Source organism: Somniosus microcephalus, chromosome 13, assembly GCF_052327205.1.
Source record: "Somniosus microcephalus isolate GS21.2 chromosome 13, FLI_Smic_1.0, whole genome shotgun sequence".
In the NCBI taxonomy this organism is placed as follows: domain Eukaryota; kingdom Metazoa; phylum Chordata; class Chondrichthyes; order Squaliformes; family Somniosidae; genus Somniosus; species Somniosus microcephalus.
The window spans coordinates 153,432,235-153,458,621 of NC_140999.1; the positions used below are offsets into that span (position 1 = coordinate 153,432,235).

The 26,387-nt window shown below is 44.8% G+C and overlaps 1 protein-coding gene across 14 annotated transcripts in view; it reads right to left on the minus strand.

Moving 5' to 3' along the window:
- Window positions 1-26,387, minus strand: part of LOC147108681 (extracellular sulfatase Sulf-2-like) — a 409,937-nt gene that overhangs the window by 60,112 nt on the left and 323,438 nt on the right. For all 14 annotated transcript variants that reach the window (XM_086005391.1, XM_086005393.1, XM_086005392.1 and 11 more), the window contains 2 exons: window positions 9,235-9,404; window positions 252-402 (listed from right to left, as the gene is read on the minus strand). In XM_086005391.1, coding sequence (XP_085861517.1) covers window positions 252-402; window positions 9,235-9,404 — 321 coding nt within the window. The remainder of the gene's footprint in view (window positions 1-251; window positions 403-9,234; window positions 9,405-26,387) is intronic.

The window sequence follows — 26,387 nt, forward strand, 5'->3', positions numbered from 1 at the left end:
GAAATTACATGAAGGGTTACTTGATCTGCACTTGCACAATTTTTATTAGGAAGCTCTCTCTCACGCTGATATACCTTAATGGTGCCAACAGTCTTTAACCTATGTTCATTGTAACAGTGACAGCACTTGTTTAGAGGCTGAGTAAACACAACACACATATTGTGAGAGTTGGTAATTTTCGGAATACCTGTGCGGTCAAAGAATGTAAATGTTTCAATATTAATGCATTCGCAATGGTGCTTTAAATTCACCTTTTCCATTGATTCATCCACGGACATTAAAGTCTGCAGCCGCTTCCTCTGTAGCATGTTAGTGAACTCCATGTGAATGGGTTTCATTGGGCCAGTATACCGCATGATCCAGTGCTTGTCTGGATTGGGTGCATAATTATAGCTGGGGGTGCTGCAGGTGTAATTTTAAAAATACATTAATCATAAAGATTTTCACAGATTGAGATAGAGATAGAGATAGATTTCCTTTTTAATAGCCTTTACTTCCTGCACTCCTACTTTTAAGAACAGTGTATTTGCTACGGGGAAAAGGCGGGGGAGTGGGACTAGCTGAAGTGCTCTTGCAAAGAGCCAGCATGGGCTCGATGGGCCGAATGGCCACCTTCCCTGCTGTAACCATTCTATGATTCTATGATCTGACTCCTACCCAAAGCTAACGAGGTTGACGTTCCCACTGGCAGGCGGGAGTCACAATTCGCTGGGGTCAAGCCACTGGTGGGGAGCCACCGAAATGGTCCTCAGCCAGGATGCAGCTGCCAGGTTTGAGACGTGACTGCCATTTAAATTATACCCCAGTTCCTCTGGGATGGCCAACCTTCCTGTGCCTAAATTCAGGCAAGTTAAGATTGGCGGGGGGGGGGGGGATGCGTTGAGAACACGTTACAAACCCATCCTGCTGTCATTTTAACCACCTGTCTGCCCTGTCATGTGAGGAGGGGGGTTAAAATCAGGCCTTAAATTTGCCTGTAATTTTGTGGTTTAAAGATCATTTTTGATCTAATCTCCTTAGATCAATTAGTTTTTTATGCACCTGCTTTACTCACAACTGGATAGGTAGATATAAAAATAGATACATACATAGACAGATAGCAAGATAGAGAGATACATGGATACATAAAGAGATATGGTTAGATTCAATAGAGAAGTATTTAGATATAGATAGATCGGTAGTGAGAGATTGATAGTTAAATATGCAGAGATAGATAGTGAGAAAGATAATGAGATAGATAGTGAAATAGCTAGTGAGATAGGTAGAGAGAAATAGATAATGAGATAGATATGTAGAGATTTGTGAGATAGATTAGATAAGGTAAACAGACAGAGTGTTGTAATTGTATTTGGCTAGAGAGTGCTCCATGCTGATGACTGATATTTATGAATATATGTATTTGTGTAAAGAAATGGCCAGTTGTGGTGATAGACTATAACAGGAATACAGATCATTAAAAGACAAACAGCTATTTGACAGCTTATTGAAAATGAACTCAGGTTTCTGACACACCATAAGGCAAGATCAATACATGTCTTTGTAACACCAAAGGATATTAACAAAGTCTTTCTCCAAAAACAGAGCCAAACACAAGCTAAATGATGAAATAAAGAACATACGAGAAAATCCAGAGTGAGGAAAGAAAGATTTGTTTCATCAATTCTGCTCCTTCCAAAGTCAATATCTAATTATTTCATCATGGAATCCCTTCCACGCCTCTTGTTGATCTGCTACTTTAATGAACCATCATTTCCTTCCCCACTTTCCCTGAAGAAAATCAAGTAGTGTTGTTAACATCACTGTAACCCTCAAACTCTGTACTTAAGATATTGATCTAGCTTCTTTTAAAGGTGTCAATTGATGCCAAATCATAACCTATCCTCTGGGAATGTTCCATCTGTTAACTATCCTGTGAGGGTAAAAGAAACAATAATTTCTGAACTTGCTCCAGGCTTGTGAATTTTCAATGTTTGTACTCTAGTCCTATTCTTATTGTTCAAGTTAAATAGCTTGTTTACTTCAACCTTATCTGTAGGTTTCATTATTTTGAAGATCAGTATCATGTCTCCTCTCAGTTTTTCTCCAGTAAAAATGAACTCAGTTGCCCTCACCATTGCTTTGCACAATGTCAATATAGCTTAAATGACTTGTAATCCAATGTCTTCAAGATGCATTCTGATTTTTCTTATTAATAACTGCTTCACAATGACAGAATGGTTTTGAAGTATGATCAATAAGCATTCCCAAAACCTTATTCCTTTTCAACCTCTACCAATAGAAACTCTTTTTATCTTATACGCATTGTAACATTTTGTCCTAGAGGGATTTATGGTTTAATTTATATTGGACCAGCATTTACTGTAAAAATAATGGTGAGGCTAATGGCGCTCGCCGTTATTTATGCGTAAATTGGACAGCAACTTCAGGCGAGCATAGATGCGTAGTTAAATGTGGAAATCCAGATGTTGCTGAGCAAGATATGCTGCTCCACCATAAGCTGTGTGAAAACGGCATCTCACTGTCTGGCTCCCCTTCAAATGTATTGAATGGCGTGAAGTTCCTGTACTGACGTAGATACAGACTAAATTCGTCACAAAAGTTAGGGCTTGTCCATTTCAGTCTACGTACCCTTTTTAACAGCATGATAAGTCTGAATTACTGCCAAACAACCTCTCTGGCACTGAAAATTAAATTTTACAAGTGTGGCGTCTCATTCCTTCAGCTTTTAATTGTTGTTGGAGATTTAAAAAAAAGAAAAATTTAAATTAAATTAAATTTTTCTTTACTTTTTCTTTGTCTCTTTTTCCTCTCTCTCTTAATCCAGTCTTTCTTTCCCTCTCTTTATTTTGCTTTCTGTACTTGATTTGGCATTGAATTCACTATTTCTAACTTATACTTCTTGTTTCTGGTTTTGCGCCGCTCATTAACAATTCTTCAATCTGATTGGTTAAGGAGATACACAGTTGCTTGCCCTGATCACACAGGTCCCAGATGCCCTGTAGAGGGCACTGCATCGTTTCGATGTCCCACTTGCCAAGCAAAAGCTCATGGAAATTAAATGGGCGTGGGCAAGTCTAACAAATGGCGGGTACCATGCGTTCGCTGGTTACATTAAATTATGGCCCATTATGTTACTGATATGAAGCCAAGTCAGTTTACAAAGGGTTAACTCCCAGAAAGAAACAAGTCATTTGTGGAATATTGATTAGGACAGTAAGTTGGAATAATGGATGAATAAGCCATCAAAAATGTGAACTCTTGTCTACCACATTAATTTTGAGACAATGGGAGTCATCCAGCACATCCTAGGGTTTTATGCTAAAATTATTTTTATTCTAGGGGGTGGGGGACTTAACTAAACATAAAATTTAATTGCCATGGACTCTACAGCAAGAGTGGTGGGGTGGGTTATTCAAAGTGATAGCTTTGATTGACAACTTGGTCAGCCAATTCTTGAATCAGAGAGCTGAGGGAAAGGTAAGAGGTCAGCTTTTGTCTCTCTATCTCAAGAAGTCAGTCTCAGACAGTTGGGAATCTGGAACAATCAGAGTGAGTTAGAGAGCTCTCTCTTTCTAAAGGTCAATGCCAGTTAGTACAGGGACTGTTAACTTGTGAGTGTACTTAGCCCATAGCAGGCAGGGTCGTGTATTTTTTTTGATGTTACAAGTAGTAGAAAAACAAGTCTTTCACTGAAAGATTTTTTTAATTCTTCCCTATGTTTCGATGTAAAATGAACCAGTTTGTTTGTTTATAGTTGGCTTCATCTCACTAAAGTGCTTTTCAGTCGCTGTCTGCAAAGAGGAGAATGCATATGTTGGTGTTTACAGAGGTTGAAGTTTTATGAGCCCCACGTTATGGGGACTCAATATTGGAAATTAAAAGTGCTCTCCAGTTGATAGGGAGCATGAGGTCCACTTACAGTAGGCACCTGTGCTGCAGACCCAAAATTTGAAACACACGTTTACTGTTACATGCGCTGTTATATCATTATAACACATATCTTCACTTACACTTATCTTCATTAAAATCTCTCTACCATATCTCAATGTCAGACACAAATAGCAAGGATCGCAGAAGAGAACCGGCAGAATACCACTGGTTACTTTTTCCCTGGCAGAGCATTTTCCTTTTATCACCATTCTCTGCTGCCTGTTGCCAAAACCAATTCTCAATCCAGTTAGAGAATATGTCAACTATTCCATGGACATCAAACTTTTTTACTAATATTACATGAGAAATTTTGTTATATGCATTTTGAAAATTCAAGTAAACTAAATCATTCTGGATTCTCCTGATGGTTCAGCAAGTTTATCCAGTGAATAGCTGAACCACACAGACTGGGAAGATCCAGACTTGATTTCTTGTTTCTGCTTTGTTAGCTGTTCTCCATTGGGTTGTGTTACGGACATTAAAATTGTCATCAACGCTCGAGTTAGGGAGGGGAACATCGGTCAGGTTTTCCACTTCTTTAGTAATACATCAAACCCTGGCTAAAATGTGTATGTTTTGACATAGACAAGCTGTGTCATGTCGTTGTTCAATGATGCTAATCTACTGTTGGATAGCTTGATGATGCTCACTGTTTGGGCTTAATTAACAATGGTCACTTGTGTCTTGTACTGGAGAGTGAGTGGCACTTGTAAAACTGTACTTCAACTGAATGCCTTCAAAGGAGAAAATTGGCAAGCAAAAAATGAAAGTATAAATGATCAGACTTAATTCCAAATTGGCACTGACAAGGCCCACCTCAATGTTAGATCTAACACTGGTACAGATTGAAACAAGTGGATGCCTGCCAGTATAAACTGCTTCTTCCTACCACCTGTCACTTTCCTCATCTTCCCAGCAGGTAATATGTTAAACAAATCTGTGTGCTTGCATGTGCAACATCTACCGTACTCACACATGTAGCAAATGCAATTTTGTTCCAAATGCAAACATGAGCATTAGTGAAGTGTCCCAGCATTAAAGCAGGACAGTTCCACTAAATCGGAATGTATTTATGCATAGACATCTGATTGGCAATATCACTGCAAAGTCACCATTCAGGTGCCAATTTCTTACCGGCATCCAAAAGCTCAGTCAGAATGATCCCGGCAGTAGTATCATGCCAGCTTTTGTGCTGCCTTATGACCTATGCTACAGAAACCTTGGATAACCCACTTGGTGTTTGTCATGACATAAAGATGATAACTTTCTCTCTTCCTTGAATGCATGGTTTTGGCACGCCACGCATAGATGCAGGTTTAACACAAACATCTATTTCCACTGACATTTTGAAGCTTATCAGACAGTTCTGAACACAAAAAGTGGCTCAAGTTCAGACTGTGTTACATAAACTGATCTAGTCAAGATGCAACAGGCAAAAGGATTTTGTTAGCTGACAGAACTGGCATGATGTTGGTAAGTGCAATACTTAGAACCAGAAACAAATTGCTGTGTGACAGACAACCCCCTTTCACTCAGTAACTGACTTGCTTGCCATAACCTCACTTTTAATGCCTACAACACTCATGGGCCTCGCTATTAACCTCCCTATGACAGGCAGGAGAGGGGGGTTTAAAGATTTAAATATGGGGAATGCGTCCTCAACACTTCATTAACATATTTAAATCGGGCTCCCACTGTGTAGTTGGGGGCCCGATTTAAAATTCACTGCCGCTGCACGGAATTCCCAGGGGTCGGGAAATCCGGCAGTGAAATGGAAGCGGGAGCTGCCGGCTCCCCAAGGTACGTCCCTTTTCCAGAACTCCTTGTGGGCCAGGAGGAGCAGGATTGCTCCCCTCCCAGCCCCTCAAGGAAGCTTTCACCCTCCCCTACCACCCCTGCCCCGCTGATCACGGCCACTCTCTCCCTCCCTGCCACGATCGCTGACCACATCCATCCATCCCCCCCGCCCCCACCGCCGCAGCCTTGATGGTCTCTCTCTTCCTGCAGGCCCGATAGCCATCTCCCCCCCCACTCCCCAAGCCCCAATCGTTGACCTCCGCCTTGCCGGGTTCTTTGGCCATTTTCAGCCGCCCCCATACCCTCCCACAATCCCCGTAAATAATGGGACCATAGTTTCCTACCAATGATATCATCCTCTTACATAATAGATTCCAAAACAATATCAGCAAATATACAGGGTTTTATATTGCTGGTATTTGCATTAATGAAAGAAATCTGAGCATCTACAGAGATTTTGAATCTCGATTGAGAACCAACATAGTTGTAGACTTGGTTTTCAAAGCTTTTGTTAAAATTAAATACAATGGGCCGTATTTTCCGATCGGAGGCTTCCTGCATGCGGAGGCCTCTGATCTGGAAAAAATCTACGGACTTACCTGAGGGCTCCCAAGGTCTGGACACTTCCGCTCCTGGGCCCCTCCAACTCGGAATGCGCAGGGCCCATGTATCCCAGAGGAGCATGCAGTTCGCAAGCATCCCTGGGATCATGTGGGCCATGGGGAGCCAATAGGAGATAGACCTGTCAAATATATGAAATGAGATCACCACAAAAACACTGTAAAACATTAAATAAATATTATTTTTAAATTACATTTTTAAAATTAGTTGAAATTACAATAAATTAAATATTTTAAACAAAAATTTAATTTTTTGAAAAAATAATTAAAGTTTTTTACAGGGCTAAAAATAAACTTGCCTTTTTAAAAAAAAAAGTATTTTTAAATGATAAATGAGTGAGAATTTTTTTTTTTTACTTTTTTCAAATCAGGCGTAAGATTTCTAAGGGTTTTCTGCTGGCGGAGGTGCTCCAGAAAGCGGAACTATCTGCCCGCAGAGGCCCTTCTCTAGGGCAGGCATCCGATCTGTCAAAAGCATCGGAAATGCCGGTTTTCAGCGCATGCACGATCAGAATATACGGCCCAATTTTTCTTATGTATAAGGATTTTGGGCACAACTATTTGCACTTACACTCGGACAAGGTTTTATATCTTTACACATTCAGGCAGAAATTCCTCCCCAAACGCGTGAGTACGGAAGGGGTACTCACGCGTCTGGCCGGAGGAAATGCCGGTTTTCAGCATGCACAGCGCATGCGCTGAAAACCGGCATTTCCTCTCCTCCAGCCCAAGAGTTGAAGAGGCTAGCGCGTGCGCTGTAGGGGGCAGCGTGTGCGTCTTGGATTTCCTCTGTTTTGGGGGATTTGCGCATGTGTAAAGGCCTCCGGTCTTTACGCTTGTAAAAAGCACACGTAAGTATTTATTTTTACAGGTAAGTGGTGTTTTAGTGCAATTTAGAAAATTTTTTCCACAGGTTTATTATTTTAAAGAATCTACAATAAGGTAAGTTTAGTTTTAGACCCTTTTTATTAAAAAATTATTTTTTTCAAAAAAAGAAATTATTGTTTAAATTATTTTTTTTAACTTATTTATACTTAATTTAATGATTGGGATGTTTTTTAAAATTTTATTTAAAGTTTAAGTAGTGTTTTGGGGTGCAGTACTTCTCATGAGTTTGACAGTTCTTACTCTCAAACTTATGAATGAAGTTTCCCCTCCCCTGATTGGCTGAACCGTGCTCGCCTGATCCCAGCCGGCACATCGCACTAACTATGCCGCTGGGTCAGGTTAGCACAGCACGCCGACATCAGAACCGGGCCACTGAAAGGAAATCCACTGCGGGCCAGGTTTCAGATGTCGGCGCGCAGGGTGAGCGCACATCAGGGGCTTGCACGCGCGGCAAGTCCCCGACACCAAGTTCTGGGCCATTATCATCTCCATTCCAAAGTGCTTTCTGCTGACAGATATGTGATTTTTTAACAGACTGTAACATTTACCATGGATCATGTGGGAGAGCTGAATTGCAGAATAGGAACCACTATACGGATATGGTAGCATACTGGTTATGTTACTGGACTAGTAATCCAAAGGCCTGGACTAATGATCTGTAGACATGAGTTCAAATCCCACCACAGCAGCTGTGGAATTTAAATTCAGTTAATAAAAAGCTAGTATGACCATGAAACTACCAGATTATCAAAAAAAAACACTAATGTCCTTTAGGAAATGAAATCTTCTGGTTGTGACTCCAGACTCACAGCAATGTGGTTGATTCTTAACTGCCCTCTGAAATGGCCTAGCAAGCGAGGAAAACACCTCATGGATAGCAACGGTTCAAGAAGGCGACTCACCACCACCTTCTCAATGGCAATTAGGGATAGGCAATAAATGCTGGCTTTGCCAGCGACACCCACATCTCATGAATGAATTTAAAAAAAGGATGGGAAACCTGTTGCATTGGTACGTTTGTCAGATGTGTATTTTTGATAAAACCTATTAAAAGTAAAAATACTGACCGGTTTCCTAAACAAACAGTCAAAGGGTTTTGTCTCTTTTGTGTAAAATTCCTTTGTGTTCGATATTAAAGCAGCTAATAACCTGCTTAAAATAAATGGGATAAGCATTGAGTTATCCCAAAGGGATTTTACACAAATGTCAGAGGAAAGGCACCCTGCTGATTGTTTCTGCTGGGCCTGGATTGTGTTTCTGCTGGGCCTGGATTGTGTTTCTGCTGGGCCTGGATTGTGTTTCTGCTGGGCCTGGATTGTTTGACCAGGTACTAATTGAGAAGTAGCCATTTTCATAAGCAGCCAAACTGCCCCTTTGTGCTCGGTTAAACAGCAAGTTTTAAATGACTGGGAGAGACATGAACAGCATTTTAAGCACATTTTCATTCATTTCTTGTTTTTAAATAGCTGTTTGCCCCAAATTTTCCCTCTGATTTTCTCCTTTTAGCTCGCCCCTCCTGCAGGCAGCGACTCATTCTTGGGCAGTTCTTACACAAGCAGGGGTGGCCCCTTCCATACCTTATCCAAGTGAAATTCTTCTTGCACAGACCAGGACAGAGTTCTGTGGGCTATCCCAACCAAACTCATACCTATTCACATGTGGTTTCCATGCAGGAATCACTGGATAGCAATTAGAAGAAGGATTTCCCACCCCCTGCTAATTCCAGGGAGACGAAGGTGATTTGTAGAATTGCTCGTCCCATCACTGCAGGCGAGACTGGCTAACTCAGCAGTTTTGGGAATGAACCTGGGGCCTTGCTGGTTACCACAACATAGCACACACTCTATTTACTCTATGAACCGCAGTGGAGAACCAGCTTAAACATAAATCTACAATGGACTGCTTGTAAGTTGCTTGAAGGACAAAATATGAAAACTGTAATGTCTACTACATCTCTTTGATGGCTACAAGACTGAATTATAACATTGTTAACACTCACATGTGCTGGGAAGCATTGGGGAAGAGGTTGGAGAATTGTGGAGCTGAATCCTCGGGGCCATGGGGTGCTGCATGGCTGATCAACAGCATAACTGGTCTGTGTGGGTAAATCTTCTTGGATGATTTAAAGTAATTGATGCTGTCATTTGTCATCAAGTCTGTTAGGTAATCCTACCAAAACAGAAGTGAAATGTATTGAACGTTAAATATATAAAGAAACATTTCATTGAAAGAAGCACAATAAGAAAATTCTCAGTTTCAAAAACTTTCCTTGCAATATTTTAATTGAAAAACAGCTTCCATCACAGAAAAAAGGACTACAACAATACTAATTAGATTGAATTATATATATTATATAAGCATTCTTATTAAATTATATTTTAATTGGTCTACTCTCGCTTGAAACAGATAATAAATTGAGCTAAAATACCTGAAGAATATTCATATTTAGAGCCATGGGCATCACTTAAATAATGCAAACCAGTTAGAATCCTATTACAATTGATGAAGCTGCTGTGCTTTATTGCTCGAAGTTGCCAGTATTTTGATTACTCTGCTTTGCTATATTAATGATAATGTAGATTGAAGGGGAAAATCAATTTGAAAGTGATACTTAACCCTTTGTTTTCAAAGAATCATAGAAGTTGCAGTACAGAAGGTGGTAATTTGGTCCATTGCACATGTGCCAGTGTTTGGTCTTCATCTAGAGCTGTCCACACTAATCTCATTTCCCTGCCCTTTCCCATGTCCTCTTATTATACAGTCACAGAATTTACTGAATTAATTGAACAGAAATTTTTTAAAAGCAAAGAGTGAATATCAGGAAAGTTGAGAGGCATCAATTGATCCCTTAACAGTAAAATACTTTGTTGTACAGTATTTCTAACATTTAAGTGAACATTTACTGTAGTTTTGTATGTGCATATATTTTGGACTTCCTCAGAACTTGGACTGTAGAAAGCTTACTTTTTCTTCTAAAGACCTCAGTTATTATATCACTCAGGTCACATACAGACCTCAATCAGTGACCCCACCTACTTCAACAAACCATCAGAATCCTCAAAATACCTGTCCTTCCTATAAGCCTGCTTTAACTGTACCTTTCTTTACGATACATAATAACCTACCACTTCAGCTGTCACTTTTCTTCTCTATCATTTAAACTATTAGGGAATTGAATGTTTTGCCCGCATGCTCTCTGTTAGTTGGATGAAACCAGGTCAGTTTGGCTGCTTTTGCTTCTATAGCCCCTGTTATATACCAACTGCAGCTGATTCACCAAGTTCCAGAGTCATTCTCTTAGTTAGGTTTTCCTTTGATAGTTTCTGTAAGTCAGCTTTGTGAAGTGTTCTTCACCCATTTACCAGCCATTAATCTTTAAATTTGATCAACATCCACAACAAAGTATTTGGCAGCTGTTTTGATAGCATGGCTTGGTATGTCCCAACTAGACTGCTCTCCTCCTAAATTGGTTTTCATCATTCAGGCATCCCTCGCGCACTATAGGAGACATACCAAAGTAGTATCAATTACTGAGTACTGTTCATTTTCCTGTTTAATGCTCAATAAATTTTTCTTGTGGTTTATAGACTTCATTGTAATTTTAGGTTGTTGTGGCATACCGATCACAGAACGGACACAATCCGCTTTCCGGTCCGTAGACTATAAATCAGGCGTCATGCCTTTAAGAAGGATCACACCTTTAAGAAACTCGATCTGCAACATAGTTAAGCCCAGAGCGGGGGAGGAGTCGTCGAAGCTGTGCACTGATGAAAGAGAGTTGCACTTTGTGTAGTCTCTGACTCTTTTGTGTTCAGCATGCAGCCTCAACAATTAAACCTTTTCTGTTGAACCTCTCCGAGTTCAGTAGTTTTTGCTAGGAGTATGTAGACTCCTACATTGGTGACCCCGGCGCTCAGGACGACTCCTAAGCGTAACCATGGCTGACACAAACGCAGTTTCTGTGAAGCTGCCGGAGTTCTGGGAGAACCTGGCCACCGCCTAGTTCCTTCAAGCCGAATCGCAATTCCGACTCCGCGGCATCACCGCCGACGCAATGATGTACAACTACCTCCTTGCCTCCCTGGGCAGCTACACAATCACGAAAGTCTGGACAACACTACAAAACCCTCTGGAGGAAGGCAAGTACTCACATCCCAAGGCCGTGCTCATTAAAAAATTCACAGCCTCCCAATTCGTGCGCAACTGCCACCTCCTCGACCTCCCGGGCCTCGGTGACTCCACGCCATCAGACTTGCTCTCACACATGCTTGCTCTGACTGACGAGAAACCGCCCGGCTCCCTCTTCCGCACGCTCTTTATCCGCCAACTACCTCCCAGCATCCGCCCGGCGATCGTGGCGTCCAGCCTCACGGACCTCGAGGCCCTGGCCGACGAAGCCGATAAGCTCCTGTCCGCCAGCTCCAACCACACCGTCACCCCCGACCTGGCCTCCGCAGCATCGGCGCGCGCTCCACCCTCTATCGCGCGGCCACACAGCTTGGCCACGAAGCCCCCCAGGCCCCCACATCCCCCAAGCCCTCCGACCCAGGGCTACTGCTACTTCTATACCCGGTTCGGCGCACGGGCTCGCCGCTGCAGCCATCCCTGCATGTTTCCAACCGCCCCCACACCGGCCTACACGATGGCCGTGGGGCAAGCAGGCGCGCTGCTGTAAGTTACGGACAGCACCTCCGGACGCCGTTTCCTATGCGACACGGGCGCGCAGCGCAGCATCATCCCCGCGTCCGCCCTCGAGATCCAGCGAGGCGGCCGCGGCCCTGCGCTGGCTGCCGCCAACGGCACCGACATCCGGACGTACGGCACCCGCACCGTCACCATCGACCTCGCAGGCCGCCGCTACCACTGGGAGTTTCTCACCGCCAAGGTGCTCTCCCCACTCCTCGGTGCGGATTTCCTGTGCGCCCACGGCCTGTTGGTCGACATGCCTCGGCGCCGCCTCGTGGACATGAACACCATGTCACCTGTCCCGAGCGCCATGGCCCCCCCCCAACCCGCCGAAATGGCGTGGCAGTGCCGTGCCCGCTCGACGGACGACTACTCAGCACTCCTGGCTGAGTTCCCAGCCCTCACCAACCCGACCTTCTCCGCGAAGGTTGCTAAGCACGGGGTAGAACACGTCATCCCCACCACAGGCCCGCCGGTGTATGATCTGCTCTCCACGCCCACAACCCTCCCAGGGCTGCGACTGACTGACGTCGCCTGCGGCCCGTCCGCCGTCACAGTCAAATGTGACACCTCATTGGCGCAACCCCGCCCCGTAGTCCTGGCGTCCTGGCGAAAACGGGTGTTCGACATCGTCCACGGCCTCTCACACCCCGGCACCCGCGCGTCCATTAGACTGGTGGCCAACCGATTTGTCTGGCGCGGCCTGCGCAAAGATGTGCACGTCTGGGCCAGATCCTGCATAGCTTGCCAGCGTGCCAAAATCCACCAACACGTCAAATCCCCACTCGAGGAGTTCACCGTGCCAGAAAGATGGTTCGACCACGTCCACATCGACCTCGTCGGCCCCCTGCCGCCATCACAAGGTCACACGCACCTGCTGACAATCGTGGACCGTACCACCCGCTGGCCCGAGGCCATTCCACTGACGTCCACCACCACCGCCGACATCGTGCGGGCGTTCATCGTTACCTGGGTTGCTCGGTTCGGCGTCCCCTCCAACATGATGTCGGATAGAGGCCCGCAGTTCACCTCTGATCTGTGGGCCGCCATCACCCGAAACCTCGGGGTGGCCGTTCACCGCACCACGGCTTACCACCCCCAAGCCAACGGACTGTGCGAGCGATTCCACAGGTCCATGAAGGCGTCCCTCCGCGCCAGGCTTGGATCGACCGCCTCCCGTGGGTGTTACTCAGCCTACGCTCCACGGTCAAGGAAGACCTGCAAGCCTCAGCGGCGGAACTCGTTTACGGCCAGCCGCTGCGCGTACCCGGAGAGTTCCTGCCCACTGCCACGACCCCCTGGTCGGCTGACCAGCAACGCCGCGCTTTCGCCAACCGAGCACAACAGTTCGCTCCGGTACCCATCGGCCAGCACGGCGAACCAGCAACCCGCGTACCACCTAGCCTGCACATGGCCAAATTTGTTTTCGTGTGCCATGGCGCCCACAGAGGACCTCTACGGCCCCCATACGACGGACCCTACAAGGTACTCCAGACGGGGAACAAGTTCTTCCTCCTCGAAGTGGGCGGCAGAACTGACGAGGTGTCGGTCGACCGGCTCAAGCTGGCGCACCTAGAGCCCGATGAACCCGTTCAAGTGGGCCAACCCCCACCGCGGGGCAGACCGCCTAAGAGCCCGACGCGTCCGACCACCCCGCTCCCGACACCAACTGCCAAGAGCCGTTCCGGCCGTGCCATCAAGCCGCCACGCCGGTTCGTATACTCCCTGCTAGCGGATTCTGGGGGGAGCTATGTGGCGTACCGATCACAGAACGGACACAATCCGCTTTCCGGTCCGTAGACACTAAATCAGGCGTCATGCCTTTAAGAAGGATCACACCTTCAAGAAACTCGATCTGCAACATAGTTAAGCCCAGAGCGGGGGAGGAGTCGTCGAAGCTGTGCACTGATGAAAGAGAGTTGCACTTTGTGTAGTCTCTGACTCCATTTTGTGTTCAGCATGCAGCCTCAACAATTAAACCTTTTCTGTTGAACCTCTCTGAGTTCAGTAGTTTTTGCTAGGAGTACGTAGACTCCTACATTGTCAAGTTTGTCTAGGAAATTTGATAAAAATTTGGCATTTGGATGAATTGTGAGTTGGGAGACACAATTTGAACAATTCTCATGTCTATTTGTAACAGAACATGGGCTATCACACTTGTACTGTTAGACAATTTCAACTTTTCAAAGGCACCTCAAAGTCCTTGACCAGGTAAGAGCACTTGTTTTAATGGATTAAAGTAGAAATTGATCCAGCCTACCACTCCGTTAATTATCATTTAATATTGTTAATTCCTGGTACACTCACTCTCCATGTAATGTATTCTAATTTAGGTTGATTTACTTTATTTAATCATCTGGCAACTGAAAGATGGCCGAGTGAGATTTCTAGTACATCCCCTGCAACTTAGAATCAGGAAGGGTGAAGAAAGCATCTCTCTTTAGCAGAATGTTTTCTGGGTCTGAACGATACAACAGAACGCTCACACAGACAGTGGTATTTTTCCTCCAAATATCTTAGGCACAGTTGCAGGAATGAGGAAGAAAACTTTATTTCCACCTGCATTCAGTTAAAATAAAACTTTTCCCCCCTATGGATAAAAACATGACCATAAAAGACTGCAATCCATCTGACCGATCCCAAAAACTAACATCTCTTATTCTCAAATATCTATCCCATTCTTCCACAATATCTGCCTCCACTGTCTCCATGGGAAGTCCATTCCATGAGCTCTGCGTAAAGTGGTTAAATCTAAACTGTCTCTGCACTTTTCCTCATTTAAGCTTCAGCCCATGTCCCCAGTCTCTAGAGTTCATGTTATTCTTGAACATATTACCAGGTTTCAAATTACCTATTTTCTTTCGAATTTTGAATCCTTGAATAATATCTCCCTTGAGCCTTCTCTTCTCCAGAGAAAACAATCCCAGACTATTCAAGCTCTCTTCATTGCTCAGACACTTTAAGCTAGGTATCAGTTTGGTTGCTCTTTTCTGTACCCCTCCAATGGCTGGATGTTCTTGCTGCAGTATGGCAACCAGAATTGTACACAGCACTCCAGATGTGGCCATACCAGTGTCTTGTACAGACTTATTATCACCTCCTGAGATTTGTGCTCTATCCTTCTGCCACAAGATCTGGTTAGTTTTCCATACTGCTGCTACACACCATCCTGTTGGTTTCTGAGTTATCCAATACAGTGTAGTGGATGGTGAGTGGACAAGAAGCAGGAAAAGGGAATAAAGAAAAGGAAGAGAAAAAAGGGGCGGGGCAGTCTTAGGAGGTTTTTGAAGGCAGGCAGCAAGGTGGCAAGGGGAGATATTCAGGGATGGAGTTTCAGAAGGTGGATCAAGATGGCTGTAGGAGCAGTCACTAATGAGAGAGGCAGGAGTGCAGTTATGAGACAACATGTTTTCAGACTTTAGAACAAAAAGGAAGGTTGGAGATAGGTGATAGTTAGGATGGAGAATTTGAGTGTTTTTATGACCCATTTAAAATAAACAGGCTGAATCCTATGCTAAAATAGCAGAAAAAGGACTGATACAAACACATAAGTATTCATCTGTTAAGATTGGCAACATTAATTTCTAGACTCATGTTTCAGTGACCTAACACTTAAATAGCAATCCAGATCAGAAGGCTACTGCTGCATGGTGAGCTTTTACATTTTAAAGATCACTTATAAATAATAATTTAAAAATGGGTACTGGCATGTATTTTTAGATGAACAGTTAAGGATATGGCAATTGTCAGATTTTCTTTCTGGAGCATTGTCTCCAGAGAGTACTTTGACAGACTTCACAAGCCTTCATAAAGTTTTCTCTATGCACATTTGCTGAAGTTCAAATAACAATAACTGTATAAATCCTTGCACGAAAAGAAAAAGTGGTATCATTCTGAAATATCAAATTTACAAACACTTAAGATATTGATGAGTTGAGAAAAAACTGGCAGTGTTATATATAACCCAGTGAAATAACCTGGCAATGTTAGCAGGGTATATAACCCAGTGAAATAACCTGGCAATGTTAGCAGGGTATATAACCCAGTGAAATAACCTGGCAATGTTAGCATGGTATATAACCCAGTGAAATAACCTGGCAGTGTTAGCAGGGTATATAACCCAGTGAAATAACCTGGCAGTGTTAGCAAGGTATATAACCCAGAGAAGAAAACCTGGCAATGTTAGCAGGGTATATAACCCAGAGAAGAAAACCTGGCAATGTTAGCAGGGTATATAACCCAGTGAAATAACCTGGCAATGTTAGCAGGGTATATAACCCAGTGAAAAATAACCTGGCAATGTTAGCAGGGTATATAACCCAGTGAAATAACCTGGCAATGTTAGCAGGGTATATAACCCAGTGAAATAACCTGGCAATGTTAGCAGGGTATATAACCCAGTGAAATAACCTGGCAGGGTTAGCAGGGTACACAACTGCTTAATTAGTGTCTTCGCTCTCGGTATATTTTCTTCCATCAGTCCTTCCAATATTTCTTGCATCAGTCTTTACCTTTTAAACAACAGTAACTTGCATTTATATAACACCTTTAAACTAGAGAAATGTCCCAAGGCACTTTACAGAGGTATAATCACAAAAATGGATCTTGAGCCAAAGACGGAGCCATTAGGAGGGGTGAATAAAAGCTTGGTTAAAGAGGTGGGTTTTAAGGAATATCTCAGAGGAGGAGAAGGAGGTGGAGAGACAGAGCGATTTAGGGAGAAAATTCTAGTGTGGGACCTAAGCAGCTGAAAGTATGGCCAATCGTTGGGCAAATGCAGGTAGGCTCTGCACAAGAGGCCAGAGTCAAAGGAACAGAGTGTTCAGGGAGAAGGTGCTGTAAGGATGAAAATGGTTACAGAGATAGGGAGGGACAAGACCATGAAGGTATTTAAATGCAAGGATGAGAATTTCAGATTTGAGGTGTTGGGGGAATGAAAGCTAATGTAGGTCAGCAAGGTTAGGGGTGATGGATGGGTAGGACTTGGTGCGGGATAGGATATGGACAGAATTTTGAGTACATGGAAGATTATGGAGGGTGAAAAATGGGAGGCTGGCCAGGAGAACATTCAAATAGTTGAGATTGGAGGTGACAAAAGCATGGACAACGGTTTCAGCAGTAGATGGGCTGAGGTAGGAGTGGAAGTGGACAATGTTATGGGCTTGGAAGTAGGCAGTCTTTGTATTGGAGAAGATTTAGAGTTGGAAGCTCAACTCGGAGTCGAACCTGAGACAATGGTTGGGGAGGGAGGTGGAATCAGTGGCGAGGGGACAGAGTTTTTGGTGAGGACCAAAGACAATGGCTGGAAGAAATTACAGTTCATCCAGTCTGACAATACAGAAGCAGTGTAGGTGTCAAGAAAGATGGTGGCGAGGTAGAGTCAGAGTCATAGAGTCATAGAGTTATACAGCACAGAAAGAGGCCCTTCGGCCCATCGTGTCTGCGCCGTCCATCAATCCCTGTCCAGTCTAATCCCATTTTCCAGCATTTGGTCCATAGCCTTGTATGCAATGGCATTTCAAGTGCTCATCCAAATGCTTCTTGAATGTTGTGAGGGTTCCTGCCTCTACCACCCTTTCAGGCAGTGAGTTCCAGATTCCAAACACCCTCTGGGTGAAAAAGTTCCTCCTCAAATCCCCTCTAAATCTCCTGCCCCTTACCCTGAATCTATGCCCCCTTGTTATTGACCCCCCTACTAAGGGGAAAAGTTCCTCTTTATCTACCCTATCTATGCCCCTCATCATTTTGTACACCTCAATCAGGTCCCCCCTCAGCCTTCTTTGCTCCAAGGAAAACAACCCCAGCCTGTTTAGTCTTTCTTCATAGCTGAGGCGCTCCATCCCAGGTAACATCCTGGTGAATCTTCTCTGCACCCTCTCCAAAGCAATCACATCCTTCCTATAGTGAGGTGACCAGAACTGCACACAGTACTCCAGCTGTGGCCTCACCAGCGTTTTGTACAGCTCCATCATAACCTCCCTGCTCTTATATTCTATGCCTCGGCTAATGAAGGCAAGTATCCCATATGCCTTTTTAACCACCTTATCTACCTGTTCCGCTGCCTTCAGGGATCTATGTACATGTACTCCAAGGTCCCTCTGACCCTCTGTACTTCCTAGGGTCCTACCACTCATTGTGTATTCCCTTGCCTTATTTGTCCGTCCAAAATGCATCACCTCGCACTTTTCAGGGTTAAATTCCATTTGCCACTTTTCCGCCCATCTGACCAACCCGTTTATATCGTCCTGTAGCCTGAGGCTTTCCTCCTCGCAATTTACCACCCCACCAATTTTCGTGTCATCCGCGAACTTACTGATCATACCTTTTACATTCTCATCCAAATCATTTATGTAGATCACAAACAGCAAGGGACCCAGCACCGATCCCTGAGGTACCCCACTGGACACAGGCTTCCAGTCACAAAAGCAACCTTCGACCATCACCCTCTGCCTCCTGCCACTCAGCCAGTTTAGGATCCAACGCGCAAAGGCACCCTGGATCCCATGGGCTCTTACCTTCTTGACCAGTCTCCTATGCGGGACTTTGTCAAAAGCTTTGCTGAAGTCCATGTAAACCACATCCACAGCATTTCCCTCATCTACACACCTAGTCACCCCCTCTCAAAATTCAATCGGATTTGTCAGACATGATTTACCCTTGACAAAGCCATGCTGACTATTCCCGATTAATGGGTCTCATCAGCGTACATATGTAACCTGACCCCATGTCTACAGATGAAGTTTCCAAGGGGCGGCATTTAGATGAGGAAGGATTAAGGTAAAGCTTTAGGAGAAAAGCTATGATTTAGTTTATTGTTTTCATTTTACTCCCAACACATCAACTGGATGAGAAAGTTGTAAATGAAAGATCATTTTCTTCATCAAATAATGTTGAGCTAACTTTTGCTTATAAATACATAACATAAATCCTATCAAAAATGATCAGCTCAACTGAACACTTTGTTCATGAATCAGTGCACCTTTAAACACATCACTTAAATAGTTCAGCTATGCTCTCTTGTCCAAATAGTTAATCTGAACTGAAGGCACCGTCCATGTGCATGTTTTTCCCCAGATCATTAAAAGGACTCTGCATGGAACTGTGCTAAATAATGGAGCACTTACTTTCACTGACCTATATCTTCTGTACTGAAATGTAGGACATTAACCATTCTTATACACACCCACTGTAGTTCTGAAAAATCTGTAGTTGTGACTGAAATAATTGAAGCTCTAATGCCATACAGGAGAAGACTACAGTTATACTGCCACTGTCACAGTGATGGTATCAGGTATATTTCAGTGCACAAGTGTCAGTATACCTCTCAATAATCATATTCTGATCTGACTCCTGAATGCATTAAAGCCAAGTGGTGCGAGATGCCTTTCAGGAAGCTATTGCTTGGGTTTCATATCATGTGGATTATAACTTCAGTCCAATGTGAAGTCAGGTTTATAGGTCTTCAGGCAGTCTGTTGGAAGTTCTGGCACTTTATTAATTTAGCACTGAGTTTTAATGTTCTGAGAAAGCAGACACTACCACCTGTAATCTCGTAGCATTATGAAATACATGCAGGCACTTACCTGGTGGGCAAAGTGCATAGCACAGTCACAAGTACTGTCAGATGTGCTCTGCCCTCTATATCTGCCAGTTCTGAACCAGTTGAGTGTAATGGCAATCTTTAAATATAGTTTAAATAATGCCAATGAATACCTACACTCAAGCACGTATGCACACATAGACATGCACACACACATATGCACACAGACTTAAGTACAAACAGTGGTTTGTAAAAACAGACACTTTCAGTCACTGGCGTATTCTGTATACATATAACTGAATCAATCATTAAGTAGTCAATTGAGGATCATGTGCCCTGGATATATTGGCCCAGATTCTCCTGCAATGACGAGTTCGGCGACTTAGACTGTAAATTTAGCCATCTGTGGTTCCTCTGCATTTTCCTGCATTTTAATAAGAATATTGAATGGCAGCGACCATTTTTTCCCCAGTGATCACATGAATACATCAACTGCGTGGCAATTTTGAGTTTTAAAATTGTCTTTTAATGCGAATCTGAAGTATGGCACTCATCCAAAGTACTACTCCCACCAGGCCGATTGCTTCTTGATGGAATCAGTCGACCTGCTTCCATTTAGAGCACGTCATAAATTTGAGTACACAGATTCCACAGTGTGCTGAGCCTGTTCTCTAGTCTTGGACTGAACCAGCTCTAATCGTTTGAGTGATTTTTAAAAAAGAAAACTGATCCATTAGCTATAAAACACACCATTGCCAAGGTCACCAGTGCTATTAAGTCTAAGGCTGTGAATTTCCCATCGGAGGCGGGGTGGCGGCGGGAGAGCTGGTTTCCGGGTTCCAGTCATGAACCTGGCTGCAGCCGCTCTGTAAACGGGATTTTCCCTTGATTGGTCTCGTTAAGCCCGCCATGTGGGCACCCCGGCCAATTAACAGGAAGCGGGTCTGATGATGTAATTTGATGATGCGTCATCAGCCGGTTTCCTTAAAGGGACCACGTCCACAAGGAGTTTGGCAGTTGTTCTTATTATGTCCGTGTATGATTGAGACACGGACAGCAGGAGTTGAACAAAACAAGTCTTTACTGAAAGTAGTCAATCGGGAAACTGAAACTACAGAGGCTCACTAGCGCCTTTTATACAGGGGTGGTCACTGCCGGTACTGCAGTCTGAGACCAGTTATTCTCTTAAAGGTACATACACAACAATTCCTCCCCTTTTAGATAAACAGTACATAACATTCATTTAACAACTAAATGATAACTAATTACAATCACAATTACGGTTGCTAGATACGTTGGTTAAGTTTAAGCAATTATAAGTTCAGTCTTTGAGGAGGCTTCCTGATTCTGTCTGGATAACGCCTCTTTGGGGTATCAGGTTCCTCTGGCAAGGTTGAGTCGGGATCAATGTCGTTGTTTGGTTCATCTGCTTCCAATATCACCGATTCTGCGGTAGCTGCAATTGGTACGTCGATTTCATTACCAGGTGTATCAGATCGTGGTGTGGAGTTGACGTTTTCCAGTGACTCTAGAATCTGGTCAGTATGGCGTCTTACAATGCTCTCTCCAACATCCACGGTAGACATGAGAGGTCCTTGTCGTGTACAAATCGTTCCTGGCTGCCATTTCTCAGTGCGGTAGTCCCGGGCCAAAACTGGTTGACCTATCTTAAAACTCCTGGTCGGCCTTTCATTCATATCCTGAAACTGCCTGTTCTCCACATCTCTTCTGATGTTTGGCTTAACCAAATCCAAGCGGCATCGTAGTCTTCGATTGAAGAACATCATGGCTGGAGTTTGGTTGGTAACCGCATGTGTCGCATTCCGGTAGGCAAACAAGAAGTTGTCCACCTTGTGTTGTAGGGGTATATCTTCATTACACATTGCCTTGATAGCCTTCTTGAATGTTTGAACAAACCTCTCGGCCAATCCATTAGTGGCTGGATGATATGGGGCGGATGTGTAATGCTTAACACCATTGTTCTTTAAGAACCTCCGGAACTCTTCAGACACAAACTGTGGTCCATTGTCAGAGCAAATCTGTTCAGGCAGCCCATTCCTGGCGAATATGGTTCGTAAAACTGTGATAGTTTTTTCCGTGGTGGTTGAGGACATTTTTATTACCTCTGGCCACTTTGAATGTGCATCAACCACAATTAAAAACATCGAGTCCATGAAGGGACCAGCAAAATCAATGTGCACCCTTTGCCATGGAGATGAGGGCCACTCCCATGGATGTAGAGGAGCTTGTGGTGGGGCGTTTTGGACCTTCTGGCATCCTGCACAGCTCTTGGTCATCTCTTCGATTTCTCTATCGATTCCCGGCCACCACACAAACGCTCTGGCTAAGTTCTTCATTTTTACCCCACCCAGATGACCCTCATGAAGCTCATTGAGCACTCTATCCGTCAACTTAGGTGGAATTACTACTCTGGATCCACACATCAAGGTTCCTCTGCACACTGAGAGCTGTTCTCTTCTCGGCGAGAATGCTGGCAACAGTGGTTCGCCATGTGCTGGCCATCCCTTCACCGTTAAATCATAGACCCGTGATAGTGTCGGGTCATTCAGTGTTTCCTTTTCTATGTTTGCATTCGTCACAGGGAGACATTCGACTATGGTCGAGTGGAATAACTCCATTGGATCCACTGCAAGGTCTTCTTCTTCCACCATCGGCAACGATAGGCGTGACAATCCATCAGCATTCCCATGCTGTTTAGTTCCTTTGTACTCGACGTCATATTGGTGTGCCCCTAGGAAAAGGGACCACCTCTGCAGCCGCTGCGCTGTCATTATCGGTACGCCCTTCTGAGGGTTGAAAATGGAGACAAGAGGTTGATGATCGGTTAGTAGAGTAAATTTTTGACCATGCAGGTAGTGATTGAACTTCTTCACCCCCCACACTAGGCTGAGGGCCTCTCTGTCAATTTGGGCGTCGTTACGCTCAGCAGAAGTTAACAAGCGTGACGCAAAAGTTATTGGCCTCTCTAACCCATCAAGGAATTTATGTGACAGTAGGGAGACGCATCACACGCCAGTCTGATCGGCAGTGCTGGGTTGTAGTGAGCCAATACTTCTCTTGAAGTGATTAAGTCCTTACTCTTCTGAAAGGCCCACTTACAGTCATTGCTCCATTTCCATGCTACTCCTGTTCGTAGCAGGGCGTTCAGTGGGTGCAGGATTGTCGACAAATTCGGCAAAAACTTATGGTAGTAATTCACCAATCCGAGGAATGACCTCAGTTGCGACACATTTTCAGGCGCTGGGGCCTTAACAACCGCTTCAATTTTGTCAGGGGACTTATGTAACCCCTCTTCATCAATCATGTGGCCACAATACGATATCTGTTTCTTAAAAAACTCGCACTTGGGGTGGTTGGCTCGTAGCCCATGTTCCCGTAGTCTAGTGAGCACCTGTTCTAGGTTGTTAAGGTGTTCACTGTCATCTTCACCTGTCACAAGGATGTCGTCCAAGTAACACTGAGTCCCCGGAATCCCTTGCAGGACTTGTTCCATCGTTCTTTGCCATATCGCCGGAGCCGATGCTACTCCGAATACCAATCGATGATATTGGTAAAGACCTTTGAGTGTTTATCGTGAGATACTTCCTAGAGGATTCTTCAACCTCCATCTGTAAATATGCTTGTGCTAGGTCAATTTTTGTAAAACGCTTCCCTCCAGACAGTGAGGCGAAGATGTCTTCTATCCCTGGAAGAGGATATTGTACTGTGTGAAGGACTGGGTTCACCGTCACCTTGAAATCCCCACAGATGCAAACCTTCCTTGGCTCCTCAGACTTATTGCTTAACGTTTTCTTCATGACAGGAACGATGGGTGTCACCCACTCGCTCCAGTCGACCTTAGACAACACGCCTGCCTTCTCCAGACACTCCAGCTCTGCCTCGACGGCTGGGCGAATTGCATATGGTACCGGTCTTGCTTTGAAAAACTTGGGAATTGCATTCTCTTCTATTTTTATCGAGGCGGTTACGCCTTTAAGAGTTCCCAGTTCTTATTGAAATACCTCTTTGGCATTAGCTAAGATTGTTGACAATCGTCCAGGAGTGACGTCTTCATCTTTTTTACCGTCCACCATCATTGCATGAATGGAGTGCCAATCTAAGCTTATCTTCCTGATCCATTCACGTCCCAATAACGGTGGTCCACCATTTTGCAGTATGTAGAGATACAATTTCCGTATTTTCTTGCCGTTGTATTCGACAGGCACCCTTATTTTTCCTCTGGGGTATACTTTTTGCCCCGTATACGTCGTCAAGACGATGGATGTCTCTCTCAAGGGTATGTGTGAGAATAGCCGCTCGTAGTCTCGTCAATTCATGATGGTTAGCGCTGATCCTGTATCCAATTCCATTTTAACTTGGGACCCTGCTATCGTGAGGGTGACCCAAATGGTTCGGTGATCCTCTTTTGCGATTACATTGTGAAGTTTGAGACAGCTTAGTCTCCTGTTCCCGGATTCACTATCGCTCATCTGGTCTTCGGAACTACTGTCCGTCATCTTTTGCACTTCTTGTACGGTTCCTTAGTAGCCTTTTTGTTGTTGCTGGTCTTCTTCCCAGACCTGCAAACTCGTGCAATGTGTCCCATCTTTCCGCATTGCCTGCATATTTTGTCCTTGGACCAGCAGTCCTTCTGGTCATGGTTAGTTCTGCCGCAGCGATAACATTTTGCAAATCCCAGTGTCATTTCATGGCTGCCGTATTCCTGTGGCTTTTGTTGAATTTCCACAGCTCCCCTGGCTGCTGCTTCGTATGATACTGCCACGCTGAAAGCCTTATCTAGCGTCAGCTCTTGCTCTGAGAGTAACTTCTTCTGTGTCCCTTCACTCAGGAGTCCACAGACAAATTTGTCCCGTAGTGTATCTGCCAGTCCTGCTCTGAACTGGCAGTGCTTTGATAGCTTGCATAGTTCCGTAAGGTACTCAGCATTGCTCTCATCTTTATGCTGAGTTCTCCTGTGGAATTTAAATCTTTCGGCTATCAACAGCGGTGCAGGGTTTAGGTGTTCCTGTAGGACAGCAACAATTTCGTTAAAACTCTTCGCCTTCGGTTTGGCTGGAGTAATCAGGTCCCGCAATAGGCCGTACGTTCTAGCGCCCATTAAGTTTAGCAATACCAATGCCTTTTTCTCATCGGCTATTTCGTTTGCCTCGCAATATACCTCGACTCTTTCCACATACGTGGTCCAGTCCTCTATTGTATTATCAAAGGCAGTGATACAGCCAGTTTTCGGCATCTTGAAAATCTAAAATGGCGCCTCACGCGCTTTGCCTTCTTCCCCGCTGATTAAGATGGCGCCTCCCGTGCTTTTGCCTTCTTCCCCGCTGATTAAGATGGCGCCTCCCGCGCTTTTGCCTTCTTCCCCGCTGTTGCTAGTGCTGCTTTCCGCGGTTTCCGTTGCAACCTGCAGCTCCTCGCGGTTTCCTGTGCGTTTAATATTTCTTTTTTTTTTATTATTTTCCCGTCGTAGAACAACCCTGTGGGACTCTTGCCTCCCTCTTCTCGGGTCTATACGCAGCCCGGCTTCGTAGCACCGGCCGCACCCTGTGTGCTCCACCCTCTCTCTCTCCTCTTCCCGACAACGCTGCTCGGCCCCGTTGCAAGCCACCCGCTCGAGTTCGCGACCGCCGCAGCCCAGGAAGGATCAGTGTACTACCTGCCACCAGCCCGATTAGCTGAAGCACCGTCGACAGGAACCAGGCCCCGCTTTCGACAGCTTCTCCAGTAATCTTCAACTCCGCTAACACAGGGGCGGATGCCCACGGTCGACGCACGTTTCTACTGCTTCTTTCTTCCTTCTGGCCTCGACCTCTGCTCACTTCGCTGCAGGAATGGATCCCAGGAGGTGGTGCAGACTGTAGGTAAGTTCGTATCTGCTCGTCGCCAGTATTGTGTCCGTATATGATTGAGACACGGACAGCAGGAGTTGAACAAAACAAGTCTTTACTGAAAGTAGTCAATCGGGAAACTGAAACTACAGAGGCTCACTAGCGCCTTTTATACAGGGGTGGTCATGCCGGTACTGCAGTCTGAGACCAGTTATTCTCTTAAAGGTACATACACAACAGTTCTGTCAGTGTTTGACAGCATTGAGGCATCCTTACTCACACCAACTTACCTTGCACCTCCACCCAACCCTCTCTATATCTACTTTATCACTTCCCCATCTCACTAGCCACCCCTCACCCTCATCCTACTGCAAGCATACCAACTAACAACATACAAGGGTAGGCACTTGAGAGGTTTAGCCAATGTCCATGTGAAGTTTCTGATAATGTGTTGTCATACAGTGAAATCTATTTTTCAAAAACTGCCCCTTATTGGACAGATCTGAGTGCACCAGTGATGGTTCAGACATAACTTGCCCCCTACCCCCTCGCTATAGTGATGAGTGTGCATGGAATGGCTTGGGTATTAAAGGGATGCTTCATGGTGCTGGTGTGGGATGGTGCCAACCTGGTGCATCATGTGGCAGCCAGGGTTTACAGCGCCAAGTGAAGGAAATCTGGCCATGGTGATGCCATCTTTGGCCTCCCGGGCAGCAATGTTGTCAGAGGCTGATGCCCTGTGTCCTGTGCAGCATCAGGTGATGGCGGAGAAGGTTGATGGTGATGTTGGTGTGCCTGGTGATGTTGGTGTTGGGGCTGATCGTGGAAGGATTCAGAGGACCAAGGTCTGATTTTTTTCAAGGGCACCGATGTTGCTGCAATAGATGGCAGCTGCAGGTGCGATGACCGAAGCGGCCTGTCAATAGTGAGAGGTTCTACCAATGAGGTGGCACTGGACATACAATTGGATCTAAAAACTTGTAAGCTAAAGAAATCTCTATATGTATAAAAAATGCAGTAACCAACATTTTCTGAGCTCTGAAACTGACCATCCGCAAGATGGCATCCTTTACACCACTT